A 22,733-nucleotide genomic window follows, 5' to 3' on the forward strand; every position below is an offset into this window, starting at 1 on the left:
CTTTGCGAATGGACATTGCAGATTAATATCAGTTACGCTTACGTTTTTGATGTTGACAAATCAAAACAATTTCTAACTGGAAAACTCCTTACAACATAGGTGTCATAATCTTATTACATTTCCATGAGTGATTGTTATTACTCCCATGTTATACTATAATAAGGAAGTTTTGTATTACTGTCAAAATGGCTCGACTTGCCTTGTACGTTGTATCGTAGATCCAGATACGGCCAGAGTTGGGTGAAGACCTACCATTTCCGTATTGACATCTGTGTGTCTGCATGTATATAAGTTCAGAGAATATTTCATCAACGATAACACATAAAAGATTGCATATACACACGGGACCCTGCACAACTTTCTATTTGGTTCAATATGAAGTGCTTGGCATTTAATGGTACAACATCCGGTCGGCTTACGCCGGGAACTAAAAAGAAAGGTCCTAATATCAGGATCACAAATAGAACATACTATATGTAAGCGGAATCCACTTTCAACATCGCAACACTAATGGGGGGGGCTTGAGCCGGGTGATCCTTCCTGGCTACGCCACTGTCAGACATGACCTACAGCTTAACGGAATGATCTACCTTTTCTCGGCACAAAAATTTTTATATTGGATCTTATGGGGAGAACATGGCTACCGAATTTCCTCAGTTTCTAAGGAACTTGGTATCTCTAATGGGAAAGAAGCATTTTGCAGCATTCTGCAGAAGTTTATTAATGGGTTGAAATACTTAAATTGTATATTTGTCTGCTAGGTTAGCAGAAATAAATTATTAAAAAATAAATAAATTAGTTTCTTTTTATACAAATTATAATACTTTGGAACCAATTATGGTACAAAGATCAACTTTTTTTTGCTTTATTCCTTGAGAACAAACGACTCTAATAGTTTTAATCACAACCATATCTGATACGCCAATTAAAAAATAGTATTTTAACATAAGTATTAAAGTCCATCTGTCAAAGTTTGACGAGGGTAAGTCACGCCCCACTCTAAGCTTGGCCGCGGAAAGGGCGGGGGTTGGTGAAATGGAGGGGGGAGGGGGTAGATGTATGAATGAAACAGGTTCTCGACCAGTTTCTGAGATTACCTGTCAGCTGCCAAATACTGTTAGATTTATAGAGTTTGTCTCCCTCAATGGTTCCATACTAAGATACTGGTCGATGTGGTGTGAAGTATTCTCTTTTCCCCGTTACCTCTGGAAGTTCATCAAGATGCATTCTAGAGTGCGCGGGAAGAACAGTATATATCAGAAAAGGCTGTTATTTTGGAATTTTTTTCCCTTCCGGACAAATATTATAGCATACAGTAATGGCGAAGGGAAGGGGGGCAGACGGGTGCCCCCACAGGATTCCGACAATGTAAAGTCCTGGTCCCCATGTATAGGAGTAGTAGTGGTCCGCGTTGGCCCGAATGACTCATCCTCACTCTCTTTTACGACCGGGATTTTTGAACTTCGTTCCCTTTTACGGCTAAGATGAATGCTTTGGTACCTCGATTCTGATTGGCTGAGAGAGGTCACGTGACGTTAGGCCCCGCCCACGCGTGAAATTCAAATTTTCAGGTCACGTGGTATGACGTCATGAGTCACCCGCGGGGAAATCCCTCCCTTTTATGGGTAAAATGTGTGATTCTGATTGGTTGATAGCTGTCACGTGATTTTAGACCCTGCGATATTTGAAATTCGTTCCCTTTTACGGGTAAGATGAGTGTTTATGATTGGCTGATAGAGGTCACGTGATCTTAGGCTCAGGGATTTTTTAAAATTCGTTCCCTTTTATGGGTAAGATGAGTGGTTTGGTACCTTGAATTTGATTGGTTGATAGCGGTCACATGATCTTAGACCCTGGGTTTTAAAATTTGGGTATCCTCTTTGATGAGTACTTTGGTACTACGATACTGATTGGTTGATAGAGGTTACATGATCTTAGACCCGCTACACGGTGAACAGGTCACATGGTATGACGTCATGTTTTACCCTTGCGGGGAAATCCATCACTAATTCGTTTCCTTTTACGGGTAAGATAAGTGCTTTGGTACCTTGATTCTGATTGGATGATAGAGATCACGTGATTTTAGGTCCTAGGATTTTTGAAATTAGGGTGTCCTTTCTGATGTATACTTTGGTATCTCGATTCTGATTGGTTGATAGAGGTCACATGATTTTAGACCCGCCACACGATGAACAGATTACATGGGAAAACCCCTTACTTATTTGTTTTATTTTATGTGTAAGATGCGTGTTTTGGTACCTCAATTTTGATTGGTGGATAGAAGTCACATGATCTTACCCCCCCCCCAGTCCATGAGGGAAATACAGAGCGATATGACGGCGATCCATCCTAGACCGGGATTTTTTTTTTTTAATGGTTATGCGTAAAGTTCCCATGAAGGGTTCAACCTCCTCCTTAAATAACCCTTTTTTTTTTGGTATCATGATTTTGTACTGAAGTTTACATTAAATATTATCGTTCTCTTTGACAGATAAGATGATTCTTACCTTGATGGAGATCCTGTCCTTGAATTAGTAGTCTATGTCTCTGGAAGTAACAATGGTGAAAGAGAGGTGTCGCTTGTAGATTTCTTATAACACATTGTTGTGAGTTTAAGCGATTTATTGCTCAGTAAGCGCTTCATTAATGGAAACAGTGTTGCCAGATTTGTCTTACCTAAACTGCTCCGATTCTTTTCGAAACGGTTCCGCAGAGTACAAGAAATTTTAAACTAAAAAATTTTTCGAACTAAAAAAATTTCAAAACTAAAAAAATTTAAACAAAAATTTTCAAACAAAAAATTTTCGAACTAAAAAATTTTGAAACAAAAATTACAAAATATTTTCGAACTAAAAATTTAAATAATTTTTTTTAACAAAAAATTTTAAACTAAAAACTTTCGAACTAAATTTTCAGATCAAAAATTTTCGAACAAAAAATTTTCGAACCAAAAAAAAATTTCAAAAAATTTCGAACCAATTTTTAAAAACAAGTTTCGAACTAAAGTTGTAAACCACATCTAAAAATTTTCAAATCCAATTTTTTTCGAACTAAATTAAAAATCAAATTTTGGACACTAAAAAAATTCTTTAATTATTTTTTCGAACAAAATCATGTAAACCAAATCTTGAATATATTTTCCACCTTAAATTTTCAAGATTACCATGATTTGAAAACAAGTGTTCAGGGTTTCAAGAAATAATAAAACACATTTTTTTTCAACTTGTTGTATTTAACGAAAGGTATGTGGTCTTCCTATACATGTTTATTAACATAATAAATACAGGATCTAGTTAATGAATATGTTGGACGCGTCATCATCTTCGAATCTTGTAGCCGTATCCTGTAAAGAAAAAGAAGAAACGACGGATTACTTTAAGAATTTCTTTTTTTTTTCTGAAACAATAAAAATGAGTCAATATTGATAAGAGAGAAATAAAACTTACCCGTAAATGATGGATGTGCTTAGGCTCATCTTCCTCCTCGGGTACGAGATGACAGCATTTTTTTCACCGATGGATGTTTATGAACTCTTCTGGGTACTGCATTTTTTCTTGGTGTTGCTGCTTTATGGTCAAGGTTCCTCCTTCGGTACGAGATGACTACATTTCTTCCACTGATGGTGTTGGTGGTGGTTTATGAACTCTTGTGGGTACTTCATTTTCTTCTTGGTGTTGCTGCTTTGTGGTTAAGGAAGGGAAAGAAGAAAAGGAAAAGGAAAAAAAAGAAATGGCGGTCTTATTGGGTGTTTACAGTTTTTTCTTCTTCATCTTCTTTTTCCAGTTCCATCTTCTGTTTTTTAACGTACCCGTACGGAACCGTATCATAGGAATTGAATTCTTTAAATCGACGTTTTGTGTACTGGATACTGTACATTTTTTCTTCTTTGCGTGTGACGATGGTATGGTCTTTGGTCCTGCATATCTTATGGGGGATAGTGATGGTGACTTGTCCACGGCATTGATTTGTAATCATTTCTTTTAGCGTGTTGAAATTTAATTGTTGTCCTGCATTGTAATTTAATGTAAATCCTCTAATTTTACATATGTAACTGGTGACGTTGGTATCCGGATTGTATATTTCTAGGCTGTAATTTTTCGGTCCTCCACTGACAAATGTCTTGATGTATGCTCGTGGTCCGTAAGACTCCATCTCATTCGATAAGCATCCCAAGTACGTTGAAGGTTCAATGGTTGGCTCCCCGGGCTTCTCTGTAAATATTACAGAATCCGTGTCGAAATATAAAACACGTTCCTGCAACATTTCCAGGTACTTGTACAGTTCCAGACGTGCCTGACATGTTGTAAATGCACCTAACACGACATTGGTGTTTCGGTTTTGAACAGGCACATGTTCATTGTACTCCCAGAACGCATACAACATCGTATCATTGATGGGTACAATTTGATGGAGTTTAATGTCGGGGGAAGTGAGTTTTTCATAAAATTCTTCCGGCCGATCAATAATTGTGGTCTGGCTAAAGTTTGATCTTTGGCAAAGCTTTCCCCATAGAGAGTTCCCACAAAGCTTAGATAAACTTCTTCGTGCAGGATTATTTTCAATTTTGGACGGATCCAATGCAATACCTTCACGCTCCAGGACGGTTTGTATGAATTTTGATTTGTCTTCTTCGGTCACACAGGAACTAGGCCAGCCAGACGCTTCCATTTTTGATTTTAAAAATGTATTGATATATTCCGTGAACAAGCCACCTGTTTTCGTGATGGGATCATATTGTTCAATGTCATAGTCCCAAATTTCAAAAATTTCCACTGGTTGATATCCTAATTCTACTGCTTTCTGGATTTCATATGATACCCATGTTCCAGTGAGGCACCGCTCCTGGTCGTTGTGTGTACACGTTGCTGTAGGGTCTGGGTTCATTTCTTCGGCACACGCAGCACACAGTGGAAAGAGTAGTTTCTTGTTACATCGGTAAGGCAGGAGACCATGATAAAGATGGCGACTTGGTAATATCGACATTTTGATTAGACCATTGACTTTATTTATTGGTGGTATATTTTCATCACCCTGTAGATAAATTCGTGGATGGCCTACAGGGTATTTAGCACACTTATTGATGTAAGGATAAAGCGAGACAATATCGAAATATTTTATTACTTCCCCCGCTTTTTCGTCGACTTGGTGGTACAATTTCACGCAATTGGTCCTTCCTCCAAAAAAACTATCTCTTGGATTTAATGGTCTGCGGTTCATGTACGGGTGATTCTTCAGATACGTCGCCATTGCAGGATTTTGTTTTAAGAACTGATTAAATTCGCACTCCCACATTTCATGTACAATGTACCCCAATTCACGCAGTCTTGCATTTTTGCGTTGCGTTCGTTCATAACGGAATTCCATGGTGTCTTCTGGATTGCTGTAGATGGGCTGATTACGGCCTGTAGTAAAACATACTTTACACCCGTGGTAAAAGCAGCCGGCATGCTCGTAGACGTGCTCCTCTAACGTCTCAGGATCTTGGTAGTAGCCATCAACATGGAATCCCGCAATAAACACTTCTTTTTGTCGGGCCGCATGTAAGATTTGTTTTTCTTCGGTTTTTTCAATGTAGGCCAGCCATTGCATTGCAGCGATCGATTGGGTACTTCTCCATCGATATCCATGTGCCGGTAGAATTCCAATGGTATTGGGTTTAAGGAAATTCCGGCGGAATACTAAATTGGAAGCACTGGCAATCGTGATCGTCTCCAAGAAGGGATTCACTTTGGTTTCTGTTTCAAATGACGTCATAAACGAAACGCATGCTTGTCGCAGTACATTGACATCTTGAATACAATACTTGAGAATTTCTTTCTGGAAATCAAACGTGTCATTACGATGATCGTTGTACCACTGCATGAACTTGTTTCTGTCTTCGACGGCCATTTCATCTGCACCATAATACTTTGTTTCTGGAAGTGGTCCAATATACGATTGATTCTCCTTGGTGTTGAAGAAATGCGGGAAGTAGCCTTTAGTTGCGGGTAAATTGAACGCTTTTGACAATTTACTTAATGCCATAGGTAGGAAGTTCAACGAGTCAATGAACGTCAGAGTATTCAACGTTAAACTCAGTATCTTGGTCCCATTTAATATGACGTCAGGTCTCCATTGACATTGTTCTACCATAGCCTTTAGGATAAAATGCCCATCGTATCCCTTAGCGTTGTGCGCGACACAGAAAATCCTATTTATATTGGGACGACGTTCCCGCAAGTACTGGAGAAAATTATAAACTGGATCCTCTCCTTGGAAAATATGCTGGCGCTGACCACACGTACTGCAAGACTGCTGGATATTATTGTTTTCAACACATGCATAACATACTTGTTGTGCAACCAATAAATTTGGAATGTGTACATACGTATTATCGCCAATATTCGTGTCCTGCATAGATTCTATATCATAGAATATCAACAAGGCTTTCTTTGCGTGCATGAGTGAAGGAACACCAGGTTTCAAGCATTGGCGATCGGGAAGCATAAACATTGATGCGATCCCGGAACAATCTTCTTACAAACATTGCAAAAGATCTCATTACAATCATGAAGTCGTTGTCCTGTATGCACAAAAGAATATACTCTGTAGCATTTAGTACATTGCTTCACCATTTTGCATACAGGTTCCCCACGATGATATACAATATTACGATGATTGTTAAAACATTGTTCCCCATAAAATTGCCGATTGCAGTCGTTGCATAATATCGGCGTTTGGTTCTTGTCGCATAGAGGTCTCTGTAGACATTTGGAGCATGTTACAGGACAATTTTTCACATGTCTGTTACGTTCACTGTATTTTTTATGGCACGCTTCACAGTAGAACTTGGTTGCAAAACAAGCAGTTAAGGATTGGATGATGTCAAAATGGCCAGCCAAACAAATCAAATTTATGGGAGTGCGATTTTCGTCGTTGGGCCCCTCGTACATGATATCATGGCCTGTGAAACTGGTATACACTGTAATTTTATATTCTTTGAGGTATGCCTGGAATTGTCGAATTTCATTTACACTGGCACCATGATCCAAATTCACTCCTGCATTTGCACATAGCGCATCGACTTCTTGGTCCACAACATATTTCGATTGGCGTTGATACTGCTTATAACGTTGCACATCTACATTCTTGTATGCCTTCAGACCAATAGCAATAACAAGGGCGTACGCCAAACACCTTGAATCTTGATTTTGTACACGTACAATCCCTCGCTTGGTACGTAATAACTCTTCGTTCTCCAGTACTCCTTGCCGCAAACCGCCGCCGTAGCCACGTGGAATATCCACACGATGAAAATGAACGGTGAATGGTTCGTGCAGGAGAAATGCATTGTTACTTTGTAACACTCTTTCGAACGAGGCCCACATCGTTTCCAGTGTCAGGTTTCGCGCTTGGCGAAAACTCACCCAAAACGGTTTATTCGTGTTGCGTGGTGATATTACTGATAAACCAACCATCGCCTCATCGTCGACATTGGCTAACAAATGGTCCAGCATTGCTTGGAAACTATTATGTACATACTGTATGATATCGGTTCCTACGGGCGGTGCGTTGAATTGAATTTCGAGCATTCTGCCCTCGATGTTAAATCGTCTATAATGACGAGTGATTTCATTGCGAACAGTAAAACCCGATTCGGCCATGGTTAATAAAAGGAGATAACAAACAAACAGGTACGGTAAAACAAATATGTAATGTGGGGAAAAAAGGAATTATGCAGCGTGAATTTACTACAAAAGAAAAGAAGAAAGAAAAATCTTAATCACCTGATAAACAGGAAATCATAACATTCATGATAAATTCTTAACTAAGCAATTCATGTAAAGGTCCTGAGTTTGATTCCCTGGCGGTGGCGTTCAGAATCTCATTATGAAAGCACATGTACTAGAAATCAAAGTTTTTTTTAAATAATTATGTTACTGAAATGAGTGTTTTATTGCTGTCAAACTCGAGAGCATTACATCAGCATGTAACTGACCTATCATTCTATAGTGATAAAAAGAATGCATGAAATGAATGAATGTTTCATCAGTGCTGAGATGTTAGAAAGTACGCGTCAGCATTTTTTCCACTCACAACGACCTTTACATGATGCGTTTGCAAGTTGAAGAGATTCATCGAACATTAACGATACACATACGTAATTGTCGAAACAAAATCTGTATAGCGTATTTTTTTATTATTGTGACTAAGCGGTTAGCGTACATGCTTTCTAACGTGGAAGGCCCTGGTTCAATCCTCGGTGGGGTTTGCTTTCACACATCGGATCGCTGTCAAGCCTTTTCTGAAATTTAATATTCTCATGCGTTATCATACATTCTTTTCAAAACTAAGCTAAATGGCTGACGTACACACCTCATAATACATAAACGTACATAAATCGTCTATAATGACGAGTGATTTCATTACAAACAGTAAAACCCGATTCGACCATGGTTAAAAATGAAAACAAACAAACAGGTACGGTAAAACAAATATGTAATGGGAAAAAAGGAATTGAGCAGTGTGAATTTGAGTTGATTTTTTGATTTTTTAGTTTAGCGTCCCTTTCAGTAGCGAGGCTATATGAGACGTGGACCTACTGATTAACGTGGAATCCGAACCACATGAGCTCCCGCCGGGAATCAAACCCTGGTCTCCCACGCCAAAGGCGCGTATGCTAACCGCTTAGCCCAGGAAATCATAACATTCATGATAAATTCTTAACTAAGCAATTCATGTAAAGGTCCTGAGTTTGATTCCTGGCGGTGACGTTCAGAATCTCATTATGAAAGCACATGTACTAAAAAATCAAAGTTTTTTTAAAATAATTATGTTACTGAAATGAGTGTTTTATTGCTGTCAAACTCGAAACCATTACATCAGCATGTAACTGACCTACCATTCTATAGTGATAAAAAAAAGAATGCATGAATGAATGAATGTTTCAACAGTACTGAGATGTGATAAAGCACGCGTAAGCATTTTTTTCCACTCACAACGACCTTTAAATGATGCGTTTGCAAGTTGAAGAGATTCACCAACCATTAACGTTACACATACGTAATTGTCGAAACAAAATCTGTATAGCGTAAATCTTTTAACCAAATATTCATGCACTCTTTTTTATTTAAGCGGTTAGCGTACATGCTTCTAACGTGGAAGGCCCTGGTTCAATCCTCGGTGGGGTTTGCTTTCCCACATCGGATCGCTGTCAAGCCTTTTTTGAAATTTAATATTCTCATGCGTTATCATACATTCTTTTCAAAACTAAGCTAAATGGTTGACGTACACACCTCTGGCCTTGGTTCAATCCCAGGTGATTGCTCGAATATCACGTTAAGCTGAAGGGGCCGCTAATGCTTTCAAAGGGAATCGAACCATATTATTCTCAGGCATAGTTTCTGAAATTTTGTAATGTATTCTTTTCAAAACTAAGCGCACACATCTTTGACCATGGTTCAATTCCCGACGGGAGTTCACTGAAGGGTCGCTAAACATATCATTTATCGTGCTTACTTCTAATGTGTGGGGATCCTGATTCGTACTCCCACTTTCCCATTCCACTAATTTCTTCATAGTCTAAATATTTCGTACTAAAAGTAAAACAGTGTATGAGTGATCCACCCCCACAAATATAAAATAAAAATGATTTTCGAATCTTGGGTGACAAATAAAATCTCACTGAACTTACCTCAAATTCAATGAACAAAAAGTCGGTGCAGTAAAGCTTAAATGAAGACACTTCTAAAAAAGCAGATCTTCTTCACTTCACAGTTGAGAGCGATGTAGGATTTGAAAAATGAAATTTAGATTTTTATTTAGGTCGTTGTGAAAACGATGTCACCGTCAGCCAATCAGAAACGAGGAAATTTATAAAATGACATCACAACGAACCAATCATGAATCACGAACCAAAACGATGTGTAACAATCGATCGTGACGTCATTCACGTTTCTCAATAGTTACAACATCTAGTATCACAGTTCTGATCCCAAAATGCTTTCTGTCAGGATCATGTCACTACTTGTCGTAACTGTGACGACATTTCATTTTCCTCATATTCCATACGAGAATGTCAATGTTTGCTTTTTTCATGAATCATGCTGACACGTTCGTAGTAAAACTAAAGTAATGCGATTCGCTGACGTTTGCATTTTTTCAATCATATGTACTTCTATGTCGTCACACAAAGAAGTCTATCAGCATTTTATTTTAATCCACGTTACACTGTCAGATTTATTTTCTTAAAGTATAAGTGTATCCTTTTCAAGAACCATGGTTCGAAACCCACCAAGCACGATTAAAACCGAATTCATTCATAGCTAAGCGGTTAGGATACACATCTTTGGTTTGAAAGACCTGAGTTCGATTCCTGGAGAAACATTTCTTAGGATTTTTCTAAAACTTGTTTCAATTTCTAGTTCGAAAATTTTAAAAGTTTAGTTCGATAAAAAGTTTGATTTGAGAAGTGTTACACTGTCAGATTTATTTTCTTAAAGTATATGTGTATCCTTTTCAAGGACCATGGTTCGAAACCCACCAAGATCGATTAAAACCGAATTCATTTAAGCGGTTAGCATACACATCTTTGGTTTGAAAGACCTGAGTTCGATTCCTGGAGAAACATTTCTTAGGATTTTTTCTTAAACTTGGTTTCAATTTCTAGTTCGAAAATTTTAAAAGTTTAGTTCGATAAAAAGTTTGATTTGAAAATTTTTAGATGTGATTTACATCTTTAGTTCGAAACTTTTGTTTTAAAAATGTTTTAGTTCGACAAAATTTTGTTTCAATTTTTTTAGTTCGAAATTTTTTTTGGGTTCGAAAATTTTTTGTTTGAAACTTTTTTGTTTCAAAATTTTTTAGTTCGAAATTTTTTTTGGGTTCGAAAATTTTTTGTTTGAAACTTTTTTGTTTCAAAATTTTTTGTTTGAAAATTTTTGTTTAAAATTTTTTTAGTTTTGAAATTTTTTTAGTTCGAAAAATTTTTTAGTTTAAAATTTCTTGTACTCTGCGGAACCGTTTCGAAAAGAATCGGAGCAGTTTAGGTAAGACAAATCTGGCAACACTGTTTCCATTAATGAAGCGCTTACTGAGCGTTTAAAAAATCGCTTAAACTCACAACAATGTGTTATAAGAAATCTACAAGCGACACCTCTCTTTCACCATTGTTACTTCCAGAGACATAGACTACTAATTCAAGGACAGGATCTCCATCAAGGTAAGAATCATCTTATCTGTCAAAGAGAACGATAATATTTAATGTAAACTTCAGTACAATATCATGATACCAAAAAAAGGGTTATTTAAGGAGGAGGTTGAACCCTTCATGGGAACTTTACGCATAACCATTAAAAAAAAAAATCCCAGTCTAGGATGGATCGCCGTCATAGCACTCTGTATTTCCCTCATGGACTGGGGGGGGGTAAGATCATGTGACTTCTATCCACCAATCAAAATTGAGGTACCAAAACACGCATCTTACACATAAAATAAAACAAATAAGTAAGGGGTTTTCCCATGTAATCTGTTCATCGTGTGGCGGGTCTAAAATCATGTGACCTCTGTCGGCCAATCAGAATCGAGGTACCAAAGTATACATCAGAAAGGACACCCTAATTTCAAAAATCCTAGGATCTAAAATCACGTGATCTCTATCATCCAATCAGAATCAAGGTACCAAAGCACTTATCTTACCCGTAAAAGGAAACGAATTAGTGATGGATTTCCTCGCAAGGGTAAAACATGACGTCATACCATGTGACCTGTTCACCGTGTAGCGGGTCTAAGATCATGTAACCTCTATCAACCAATCATAAACACTCATCTTACCCGTAAAAGGGAACGAATTTTCAAATATCCCTGGGTCTAAGATCATGTGACAGCTGTCAACCAATCAAAACACACATCTTACCCGTAAAAGGGAACAATTTTCAAAAATCCTAGTCATAAAAGAGAATGAGGGATTTCCCCGCAGGGTGACTCATGACGTCATACCACGTGACCTGAAAATTTGAATTTCCCGCGTGGGCGGGGCCTAACGTCACGTGACCTCTCTCAGCCAATCAGAATCGAGGTACCAAAGCATTCATCTTAGCCGTAAAAGGGAACGAAGTTCAAAAATCCCGGTCGTAAAAGAGAGTGAGGATGAGTCATTCGGGCCAACGCGGACCACTACTACTATAGGTGTCCGTAAAAAAATCTCCCCTAAGTTCTTTTTAAAATAATGTCTTGGGTATATATTTCAAATTTGAGGTGTTTTCCTGGTAGCCATCATTTTCCAATATTGCCGCCGTACGTAAATCTCTCTCTCTCTCTCTCTCTCTCTCTATATATATATATATATATATATATATATATATATATATATATATATATATATATATATATGTATATATATATATATATATATATATATATATATATATATATATATATATATATATATATATATATGTGTGTAAAGAGAGAGATCGTGAACCAAGGCACTTAGAAAGATAATTTTGGTGTCAAACTATAGGTTTCTGAGGCCGATGAATTTAAATATGGCATTGTTTATTGCCACTTAGAAACCTTACAACCTGACAACACTGTTGTCTAACGATTAACTGTACAAAGTCACAAATGGGTATATGCACGCATTACTCTAGGATGTAGCGTACTTCCTTAGGACTAAACGAAACCTACTTTTTCTGGTAGCTTTCATCACGACAAGACATATTTTACATGGTAACATGAGAGAACATTTGTCTAAATCCAATATGGCAGCCAATATGATGGCTAATTACTAGGCAACCAAGTAATGGACTTATTCAAATGCCTGTCAGTCCTAATTGGCCTACAGCCTAGAGAATGGGAGAAAGAGGCAGGATACGGTCTCATTGAAGAAGCGTCTCCTGAGGAGGAGAGGGAAATTTAAAATACTCCATTTTTTAATGAAAAACACGGTTTTGCCTCCTTGTCCGCAGACAACACTGCACACCAAATGCTCTATAAGACGTTCTCTAAATAGCCCTGTTAGATCCAACCTGTATTATGTGTAAACCGTGCGTTTTCAGGGGGAACAGCGGAGCAAAAGCCCTGGGTTTTTTTGATATTTCTGGTTTCTCGTGCTTACTTCGCTAAGACTAAGCAGCGTAAGCCAATCTCCAATTATCCTATAGCAGTGTAATTTCAGATCATTTCCTCCGGAGGCACCACGCACAGGGGGGAAAGCGACTAAAAATTGCGTGCTCCACAGAAATTTCTGCGAAGATCTCAAGCACCCGAGGGTGAATTTCGTAGCTCTTGGGAGAATTCCCCCCCCTAGAACCACCCCTGAAATCATCACTGTCCTAGGGAGTTGAAACAAGAAGCAGAATACGCAAAAAAGAACGAACTTTCAAAGCATTTAAAGTTTAGGCTCGTTGCGCTAAGCGCCTTCTTAGGACGAGGATATGGGAATTGAAAAATGCACGTTTTCTTTTATTTATTTATTTATTTATTGAAAAACATGTTTGCCCTTTTTTGTCCCCAGACAACCATGCAGACGACACGCACCAATTGTCTTATACAAAAATGTTGCCATGATAGCTCCTATAAGACCCATTTGGAACGGTGTCCATACCGTGCATTGTTATATGGGGACAAGGGAGCAAAGCCCTGTTTTCTTTGACTTTTTCGTTTTCCGCGCTTACCCCGCTAAGACTACGCACTGTCAGTTAGTCTCGATTTATCCTAAAGAGTTGAAAATCAGATGTTTCATAAATGTTAACATGGGGCCTTCAGTGTACAAGGGATTCAATTTATTTACTACTTATTTATTTGTGAACGAGAAGGACACTAGGAAGGGGTCGGGCCTCCAATTTCGAGGTCACATCGGCCCTTTAGGGAAAGCTAGATTTGAAAAGGAAGTGGTCGTGGTCCTGACCGTTTTAGAGAAGGTACCATCCCGGCATTCGCCTGGTGAAACTGAGGAAAACCTCAGCCAGGATGATCGGCATAAGCGGGATTTGAACCCACACTCAACCTACTCAGTGCCGCGTAGCAGGCGGCCGCTTTTCCTCTACATCACCGGCTGGGTTAACCACCGGCAGAGAGTTTGCACTATCTTCGTATTAAAAAGGGACATATTTCAATGCTTTTTCATGACACTTGTATCAAAAAAAAAATGTGGGATTTGAATTCCTTGTGCACTCACGCCCCCATATATCAAACATGATTTTTTCTTGTGAACGAGCTAACTGCCTTGATTTCAATGGAAAGAAATCAACTTGGTACACAAACTGATTTGTACAATGATCTTGGATGAGTTCGTTAACCTGAATGACCAAATTGAAAATTTGAAAAGACGCCGTTTGAACCTGTCAAAAATTCTTAATTCCTACAACTGAATCGTTTCATGCTAAAAGAGTGTTAGTCCATAATCAATGTTTATTTTAGTTTATCAAGCCTGGGAGGCATGCAACTATAGTGGTCCTTATGTAAGTTGAATGGCATAACTTCTAGCTACCCTATGGCCATATACCATAAGTAATACATTTAGAGCAGAGGGCGGAGGGCATTTGAACAATAAATTTCCCGAAATTCTTATTTTCTCCTTCACACTCAGTAAATTTTCTTACACAATTGCATCAATGTGCTGAATATGATATACCAATGTGACCAGAGAGAATGGATAACTTTTTTAAATTTTCGATGAGACGTAAGCCCATAAGGGATATCGTTCAAATATACTCCCTTGGGAGGTAGATTTAAACAAGGGTAGGGAAGGTTTGAATAAACAATAATATGAGCCAAAGGATAATTATGGTGGTTCGCTTCAGAGGGCTACTTTTTACGGTAGAAAACTAATTGCTAATATATATATCACTCAACGTGGTTGAAAACAATATGCTATCAAGTCTGAATTATTAGAATTCGATTTTTAGTTTGGTTTGCCCGGAAACTGCCTGAAGTTAATGTTCTGGACTCGGTCTGAAGAACCCTCAAATCTCAATAAATAGACCAAATAGCATTCCGTTCGCTAATTTTGATTCAGTTCATCTTATAGACACCGATTTAACCAATTTAAACCTTGCTTAAAATGTGTCCCGCACTCTTCATTCAAAACTGTCCCAATACGTATGACACACACACACACCAAAAAAAGTCACAAATGAAACCAAATTTGGTTCAAAATTGCCTTGCTTCAATGTGAACGCCAGCATGATCCAGAAAAAAGTACAAACGACAGCAGTTTCAATTTTTCAAGGAAAGCTGTCTCTTGTTGCCCTGTGCCAAAAGTTTTTTCTTAAAAACTCTTTGATTTACTAATGTACTCTCGAAAATATTCATCCTTTCTTTACATACAACATATTTTCTGAAGCAGAACTAGAAATATTTCCTGAGATGACATAAAAACAAACAGTAATGAAAAATATTTTCTTTGAAATGTCAAACGAAGTGATACAGGGGAGCGAGGTGGGGGAGTCTCAATTGAAGTCTCATCAGATCACACAAGAACTAACTCGTTAAATTTCATTACAAAAGATTCTTTTGCAAGTCAAAATAATTTTGCACAATGTACATAAACTTTCTAGTTGTCGTTAGAAATAAACAAAATAATAATGTGCTAAATAACTTCATTTCTCCACTACAGCTGTAAAAATTGTTCAGAACTTTGATACTTTCGAGACATCTTTTTGGAATATTATCCTGTTGCTGTTCTTGAGATAATAATAATAATAATAATAATAATAATAATAATAATAATAATAATAATAATAATAATAATAATAATAATAATAATAATAATAATAATAATATAACTTTTGCCTCCTGAAAATAACCAGATGGTAGTTATGGTCGATACAATTTCGGAATTCGAAGGCATTTTAGAATGCTTGTCTATCATCTGGTTATCAGAAATAATTGATCACCATTTTCTCTACATATCTATAATTTTCTTACAGGGTAGAAACACCTCCTCGGAAGAGAGAGAGAGAGAAAAAAAGAGAGAGAAAGTGGCCGAACTTGGGCTATTGAACGTGAGGACAGGATGTTTACATTCGCATTGACACCTGCTGTGAAAACGGTCCCTTCATATCTCTCCGGACGAAAACAGAAGAAAAGGGTGGGCGCGGATGCCTTACCCTCGTCAAATTTCTTGACAGGTGGACTTTAATACTTATATTAAAATACTATTTTTAATTGGCGTATCAGATATGGTTGTGATTAAAACTATTAGAGTCGTTTCTTCTCAAGGAATAAAACAAAAAAAGTTAATCTTTCTACCATAATTGGTTCCAAAGTTAGACATTATAACTTGTATAAAAGAAACTAATTTATTTATTTTTTAATAATTTATTTCTGCTAAACTAGCAGACAAATATACAATTTAAGTATTTCAACCCGTTAATAAACTTCAGTAGAATGCTGCAAATTTTTTCTTTCCCATTAGAGATACCTAGTTCCTTAGAAACTGAGGAAATTCGGTAGCCATGTTCTCCCCATAAGGTCCAATATAAAAATTTTTGTGCCGAGAAAAGGTGGATCATCCCGTTAAGGGGATGTCTTTTTATCATCAGAGGTTCAGAATCTTCATAACATGTAAAATGTAATTCATAAATATCTTAGAAAATACTGCATTTAGGAACTTGTAATTTTGTACAAAGATGGTAATTTTGTTGCCAAAGAGTAATACAATTCAGATGACTGTCACAATTTTGCACCTAATTACTTGGATTAATTGTAATGCATTCTTCCGTATTGAGTTACTGCAGGTAAAGAGTCAAAAGACCACTTGCAAACCTCATGAATTACTATGGAGGACATTCTTTGAAGAACAAATGCTGAGGAGGGATGTATTATGACAATTTGAAACGTGAAACCCGTGTCTACCCCTCCAGTTTCATAATCATTTATGCCTTGAGCAGTCTCCCTTCCCACTCCCACCCCCCACTTCCTACTGATTTCCCACAACTTTACGACGCAACTATCTGAATGTGCTTTTTCGGCGTAAGTTGGTATGATTCACGTGTCAACAAAATACTTCGTAGAACAAAGATAATGATCTTTCAAAACCTCAGTATGGAATGTCTTTCCAATTGCTTTTCTACATTTTTTGTTGCTTGAAACGGATGGATTCTCCTTCGAAGCAGTAGCTTTAATCTCTTCCACTCACAAATGTACAACCAAAAAAAGTCTAAATGTTTCTTATATATTTGCCTATTTCTTTTGTTTTCTGGAAGGATAGATTTCTTTTCATTTTATAATATTTATCACAAAAACACACATAGTATGAGGTTTCTGTGTTTAGAACGGATTAATTGTGTGCAGGGATGGGAAAAATCAAGTTTTCGTTGTAAGTTTTTTTTTTTTTTTTTTTTTGAATAACTAGAGTTTGGTTTATCAAAACTCCATTATATATTTCGCGTGTGTCCGTGTGTGACAAAAAATAAATAAATAAATAAAGTATTTCATGGATCATCACCAATTTTTTTAAAAATACAAAGAGTCAAGAATTAGGAAGTGAGTTTGTTATTAAAATAGTTTTCTCAAACCGAAAGTGGTTTAAATAAACCATTTCCGGTTTGATCATTGATCATCATAGATCGAAAAACGTAATAGTATACGTATTAAGATTCGGGTTTCTGTTTCGTAAGAACATATTTAATCTATATTATTAACTCTCTACTAAAACCGGAAGTGGTTCATTCAACTATAATTTTTCGTTTCAATAAATATTGGTCTACATAGAGCAAGAGCGGTAAAAGATAAATGAAAGCAGTTTGCTCCAATCGAATAGCTCTCAAGTGTCTCAAAAGTGCAGTGGCGTAGTCAGAGGGGCTCAAGCTCTCCCCATTAGTGTTGTAATGTTGAAAGTGGATTCTGCTTACATGAAGTATATTCCATTTGTAATGTTAGAACTTTTCTTTTTAGTTTCCTTAGTAAGCATAAGGGGGCTTGTAGTTTTACTGCAGATGTAATTAAGTATATGTGTATGTAGTACTTTATTCCTCAGTACCTACCAGCTAAATTTAAACCAAATTAGATGTACAAGTACCCAATCATCTAAGGAATAAAGATCACTACATGTGATGGCCGAGCTTGGTCGGCGACAGGCTCGGCTCGGCTTTGCTTGTATGTTCTATTTTATTTCTCCGTAACTACTGGCCAAATATCATCGAAATTTGGTGCGCAGATAGCCCATTGTCCAAAGAATAAACATCTATATACTTGGTGGCCGACTCGGTAAAGGATAGGCTCGCTTCGGCTCTGTTTGTATGTGGTACTTTATTTCTCGGTAACTATTGGTCAGATTTAAATCAAATTTGGTTTCCAAGTATCGCTTAAGGAATAAAGATCATTATACATTATCTCTGGGCTCGGTCGCCGACAGTGTCGGCTCGACTTGCCTTGTACGTTGTATCTTCTTTTTCAGTAACTACTGACCGAAATATTTTAAACAGGGACGCAAGTGGAATGCAGGACAAAAATGTCCTTCCCTCCCCTTGCCTTATGTTTTCTTACTTACTTGACAAAAGTTATATTATTTTGCTTGGTGAATTCTTTTCCTTCAACCTTCAGAAAATCATGCTTTTGCAAAGCTCTGCTTTCTTTTAATCCCCAAACAGAAACATGATGGCAAAAAGTTTCGGAATGTGTTGCTATTTTCACTGCTCGCTTCTCATTTTAGATAGTGTATATTTACAACGAAGGGGGGCCCTGTATATATATATATATATATATATATATATATATATATATATATATATATATATATATATATATATATAGAGAGAGAGAGAGAGAGAGAGAGAGAGAGAGACAGTGGCGTTTCCAGGATATGAACAAGGGAGGGGCTAAACCATAGCTTGCAGCTTTATCCAGTGTAAAGCAGAATTGAAGCCCATTTTAACCAGTGTATACCTGATCGCCAAGGGGGGACTATAGCTTCTATAGCCTTCCCTCGGATCCGCGCCTGTATACAAGGGCACCGATTTCTCTGTAAAATGGGGGGCCTCATTTAGATGGAGAAGGCATATGTGAGGATTTTAAAACAAATTGCATTCAAATTATTTCAAATATTATATCTTCTTAAATACAATAAGGCGGGCTCACATGTGCTTTGGGGGGGTCCCGGGTCACCTTGGTCCCCCAGGATCGGCGCTCATGCCTGTATACATATATATGAAATGCTTGTGTGTGAGCGCCCCCTTGATGAGTTTCTCGCTACGCAACTGCAAGAATACCTTTCATGTCCTCTATTAATCTTCAATTGAAACCGGAAGTCGTAGGAATGAACCACTTCCGGTTTCAATAGTCATATCCATAGAACAGGAATTGTAACAGTGAGAAGCAGTTCTCTGCATTCTATTCAGCGTTCTAAAAATAGCTGCCATCTTCTGTCGTAGGCCTCTATTCAAACCGGAAGTGGTCGAAAATCAGAAACTTCCTGTTTTAAGATTGAGAGTTATAGAATAAATCTATAATGGATGACAAGAAGCTGTTTTCTGCAATCAGTTAAGCGTCCCGACATTTCGTCTGTATTCTAATCTCTCTACTAAAATCGGAAGTGGTAGAAATCTACTACCTTTTGGGGTTTCAATATTAATTGTGAAAATAAAAATATTGCACTACAGAAACCTACTTTGTTTTATGAACTTTTTTTTACTTTGTTGAGTAGCCCTAACGTGTATTTTCTTTTAAAAAATGAAATAAGTCAAACTCGAGGTCATACGTAAAATAGTTTTACAAATGATTTACCAGTAGAGCACACACTCTGCTCATTCAGTACTGTCTAAGCTGAAATATTTCGAGAGGGGCCATTAACTCTTTATACTAGTTTTCACAGAACAGGAAAATAAACATTATCCCTTATTTATTGTTGTTATGTTTGCACTAAGTTTCAAGTAAATTGGATATGGTTTTCTATATTATTTATAAATTAAAAGATAAGTTCACTACCTAGTTTAAATCGAAGTAGTGGAAATGAATTTAAAGCTTCAAAAAGTATATTCCATGAAAATCTAATATTTTTACGAAAGATATCATGGACATATTTCTTAATATAAAGAAAGGGGCGAGGGAGTGATTCATCACTCATTTATGACCGATTTTAATTACAAGAACAGGAGATTACGGAAAAAGTCAAAGAAAATATATATAATACTGCATCAAACCGAATGAGATTTATATAAGTTATTGTGAAACTATAAATAATCGGGAAGAGGGTAAAACCACTAAGCTATTTTTTTTACTGATTTCGTCTCCATGTAGAGTGAATGATTAGGAAAATATACGGCATATTACACTAAAATCGAACAGTTGTAACCGGGGAAGGCGACTAAACGTCTTACCCCACACAAAAAATATCTATGGCATTCCCCACTTCCTAAAAAAATACAATGGGCAAAGATAGGCTCGGGGGACGGCATGACGTCATGCAACCCCCGAAATCTTTGGGGTTTACGTCCCACGGTTATGCCGGTTAGGCTAAAGGAGACTGTGATGATGAGTAATGAATGAAATGGTGGAATGAAGAAAGTGGGAGAAAACGGGAGATTCCCGAGAAAACCCACGCACGCGGTGTTTGTCCACCACAAAGTTCACTTGGCGGGGGCTGGGATCGAACCCGGGACCCCAAGCACCAGAGGTGAACGCTCTACCACTGAGCCACTGCGGCCCCCTTCCTTTTCAGATCCACTACCCATACACTGAGAAAAATTCGTTCTCCGGACAGCAGTATATTGTACAAATATACGGGTTCCACTTGCTTACTACAGAAATCAGTAGGGAACAAACGTTATCCGTATGCTACATAGGCCCTGCCCTTAGATGTTACATCATGCCGTTGCACGATGTGGGATATCTAATAGTCTTCCTTATAATATACATATATGTATGTTACCTTCGTCAGCTATATGTTATATACGTCCATTTGCATGTGAGATCCTGATAGCCCATATTGTTTCATACGGAAAGTAGGTACAGATGGAATTGGAATACTTATGCAGAAAGTATTACAAAACATGCGTTTTCAGTTATACGTTTGCTGTACGTTAAGTCCAAAAACTACAGGATAATACAAATGTAACATACAATTTTACGTATCACTCATTTTTTCTCGCTGTAGTTGTAATGGAAATTATCGAGAAAAATATTTTTTAAGTTCAGGGAGAAGAGGGTTGAATTCACCGCTTATTCTTGAGTGATTTTAATTCCAAGCACTGGGGATTATGGAAAGAGCGAAAAAAAACATTATATTGTATCAAAACCGAATGAATTATAAAAAATTTACCATTGAACTATAAAAGAAATGCACGGGGGCTAGGAGGGTAAACCCAGTAACTTATTTCTTATTGCTTTTAACTCAGAGCAGAGGGAATAAAAATCGGGAAGCCTCAAATAAAAGTACGCCAAATTACCCCAAAATCGAATACTTTCTAACGAAAATTATCGTTAACCATACATATATTTTTTAAAAAAAAATTATGGAGAAAGGTGAACTTATACTTATTCTTGGCAGATTTTAACCTAAAATTGAGGGATATGCAAGATGTCATAAAGAAAATATAGTATACACCAACTTTTGTCATAAAAATATTTTACATAGTTTAAATTGAAATATTGTTTTCCATGTACATGTGTAAACTTGCAACATGGGATTGAATTTACTCCCCCTTCCCCCCACAGTATACTTTATGAATTTTAACCCTAAACAATAGCATTATTGCTGCAAGTGAAAGGAAGACACATAGCACGTAACCAGATTCCGCTAGTCTACCGTAGTCTTAACTTAGGAAGTTTTCCCATTGTCTCAAGATGCTGGGTAACACTTTAGCTCCTACTGAGAATTGAAACCAGGATCTACGTGAGGTCTACTGAATTCAGATTCCCCGCCCTCACTAAACTTCGTAGGTCGACGAATGTTTGTGAACTTTCTTAACACAAATATATTTGTTTCATATCGAAATGAATGATATGGCCTAAAAATTGTATTTTATATCTCTAGCACTATCATTTTTTCTGAGAAATAGGAGGCACTAATTGACAATTACTTAGGCTTTTCAGATGTTGAATAACACAGGTTAAATACTACAATATACGTATAAGACCCCCCAAAAATCTTTGGATCCATAAAAAAAATGGACGCGTGCCTGGTGTGCTCTACACATTCATTTATTTATGTAACAATATTTCAAATACAGCCTCTAATGCCAATTTACAACAGAATATTTTAACATCAATAGTGGAAAAAGGAAAGAAGAAAATCAAGCAGGATTTATGTTTAAAGGTAACATCCCGACATTCACCTTGTGGAACCGCCAAAAGCTGGTGTAACTAGTCAGGGTAGCAAGCCACAAGCTTTGCACCTAGGATCTCCCTTTTGCGAAGGAAGAACGCTAACCACTAGCCTATGCTCGTTAGAAATAATAATAACAATAACAATAATAATAATAATAATATATCTTTACTCAATATAGTGAACCAATTGGGGATCTGCCTGGATTAAGAATCAGCAAACTCCGCTACCCCGTGGCCATGCATCACGCAATTTTCTAGCTATTTTGTGGGCTGTATAGAACTGTAAAGTTTTGTTTTAGTAATAATAATAATAATAATATGATTTTCACAGGCTTGCGCCCCCATTCATGGAACAGGTCTCACATCAAATAATCCTACTCTTGTTGTGGACAGCAAAGAGCGCTATGAAAACAAAGCAAGATGAAGAATGAAAGACATTGTCTATTTTTCCCTCCCCTTTGCTACTTTTGGCTCACTCTATGCTT

At 37.2% G+C, this 22,733-nt stretch overlaps 2 protein-coding genes across 4 annotated transcripts in view; both read right to left on the reverse strand.

Annotated features, from left to right (window-relative positions):
• Positions 1-22,733, reverse strand: part of LOC145662765 (proton-coupled amino acid transporter-like protein pathetic) — a 1,517,009-nt gene that overhangs the window by 807,565 nt on the left and 686,711 nt on the right. The window lies entirely within an intron of this gene.
• LOC145662764 (uncharacterized) lies at positions 3,231-6,507 on the reverse strand. The gene is made up of 2 exons (XM_081728635.1): positions 3,447-6,507; positions 3,231-3,343 (listed from the first exon to the last, which is right to left on the reverse strand). Exon 1 carries the CDS (start codon positions 6,490-6,492, stop codon positions 3,739-3,741), a length of 2,754 nt encoding a protein of 917 aa, XP_081584761.1. The 5' UTR covers positions 6,493-6,507; the 3' UTR covers positions 3,231-3,343; positions 3,447-3,738.

The sequence above is a fragment of the Thermobia domestica genome, chromosome 10 (genome assembly GCF_964235325.1).
Source record: "Thermobia domestica chromosome 10, izTheDome1.hap1.1, whole genome shotgun sequence".
In the NCBI taxonomy this organism is placed as follows: domain Eukaryota; kingdom Metazoa; phylum Arthropoda; class Insecta; order Zygentoma; family Lepismatidae; genus Thermobia; species Thermobia domestica.

Bases quoted from the DNA above. Each gene is read 5' to 3' on its own strand.
- LOC145662764 (XM_081728635.1), bottom strand. From the start codon at position 6,492: ATGTTTATGCTTCCCGATCGCCAATGCTTGAAACCTGGTGTTCCTTCA.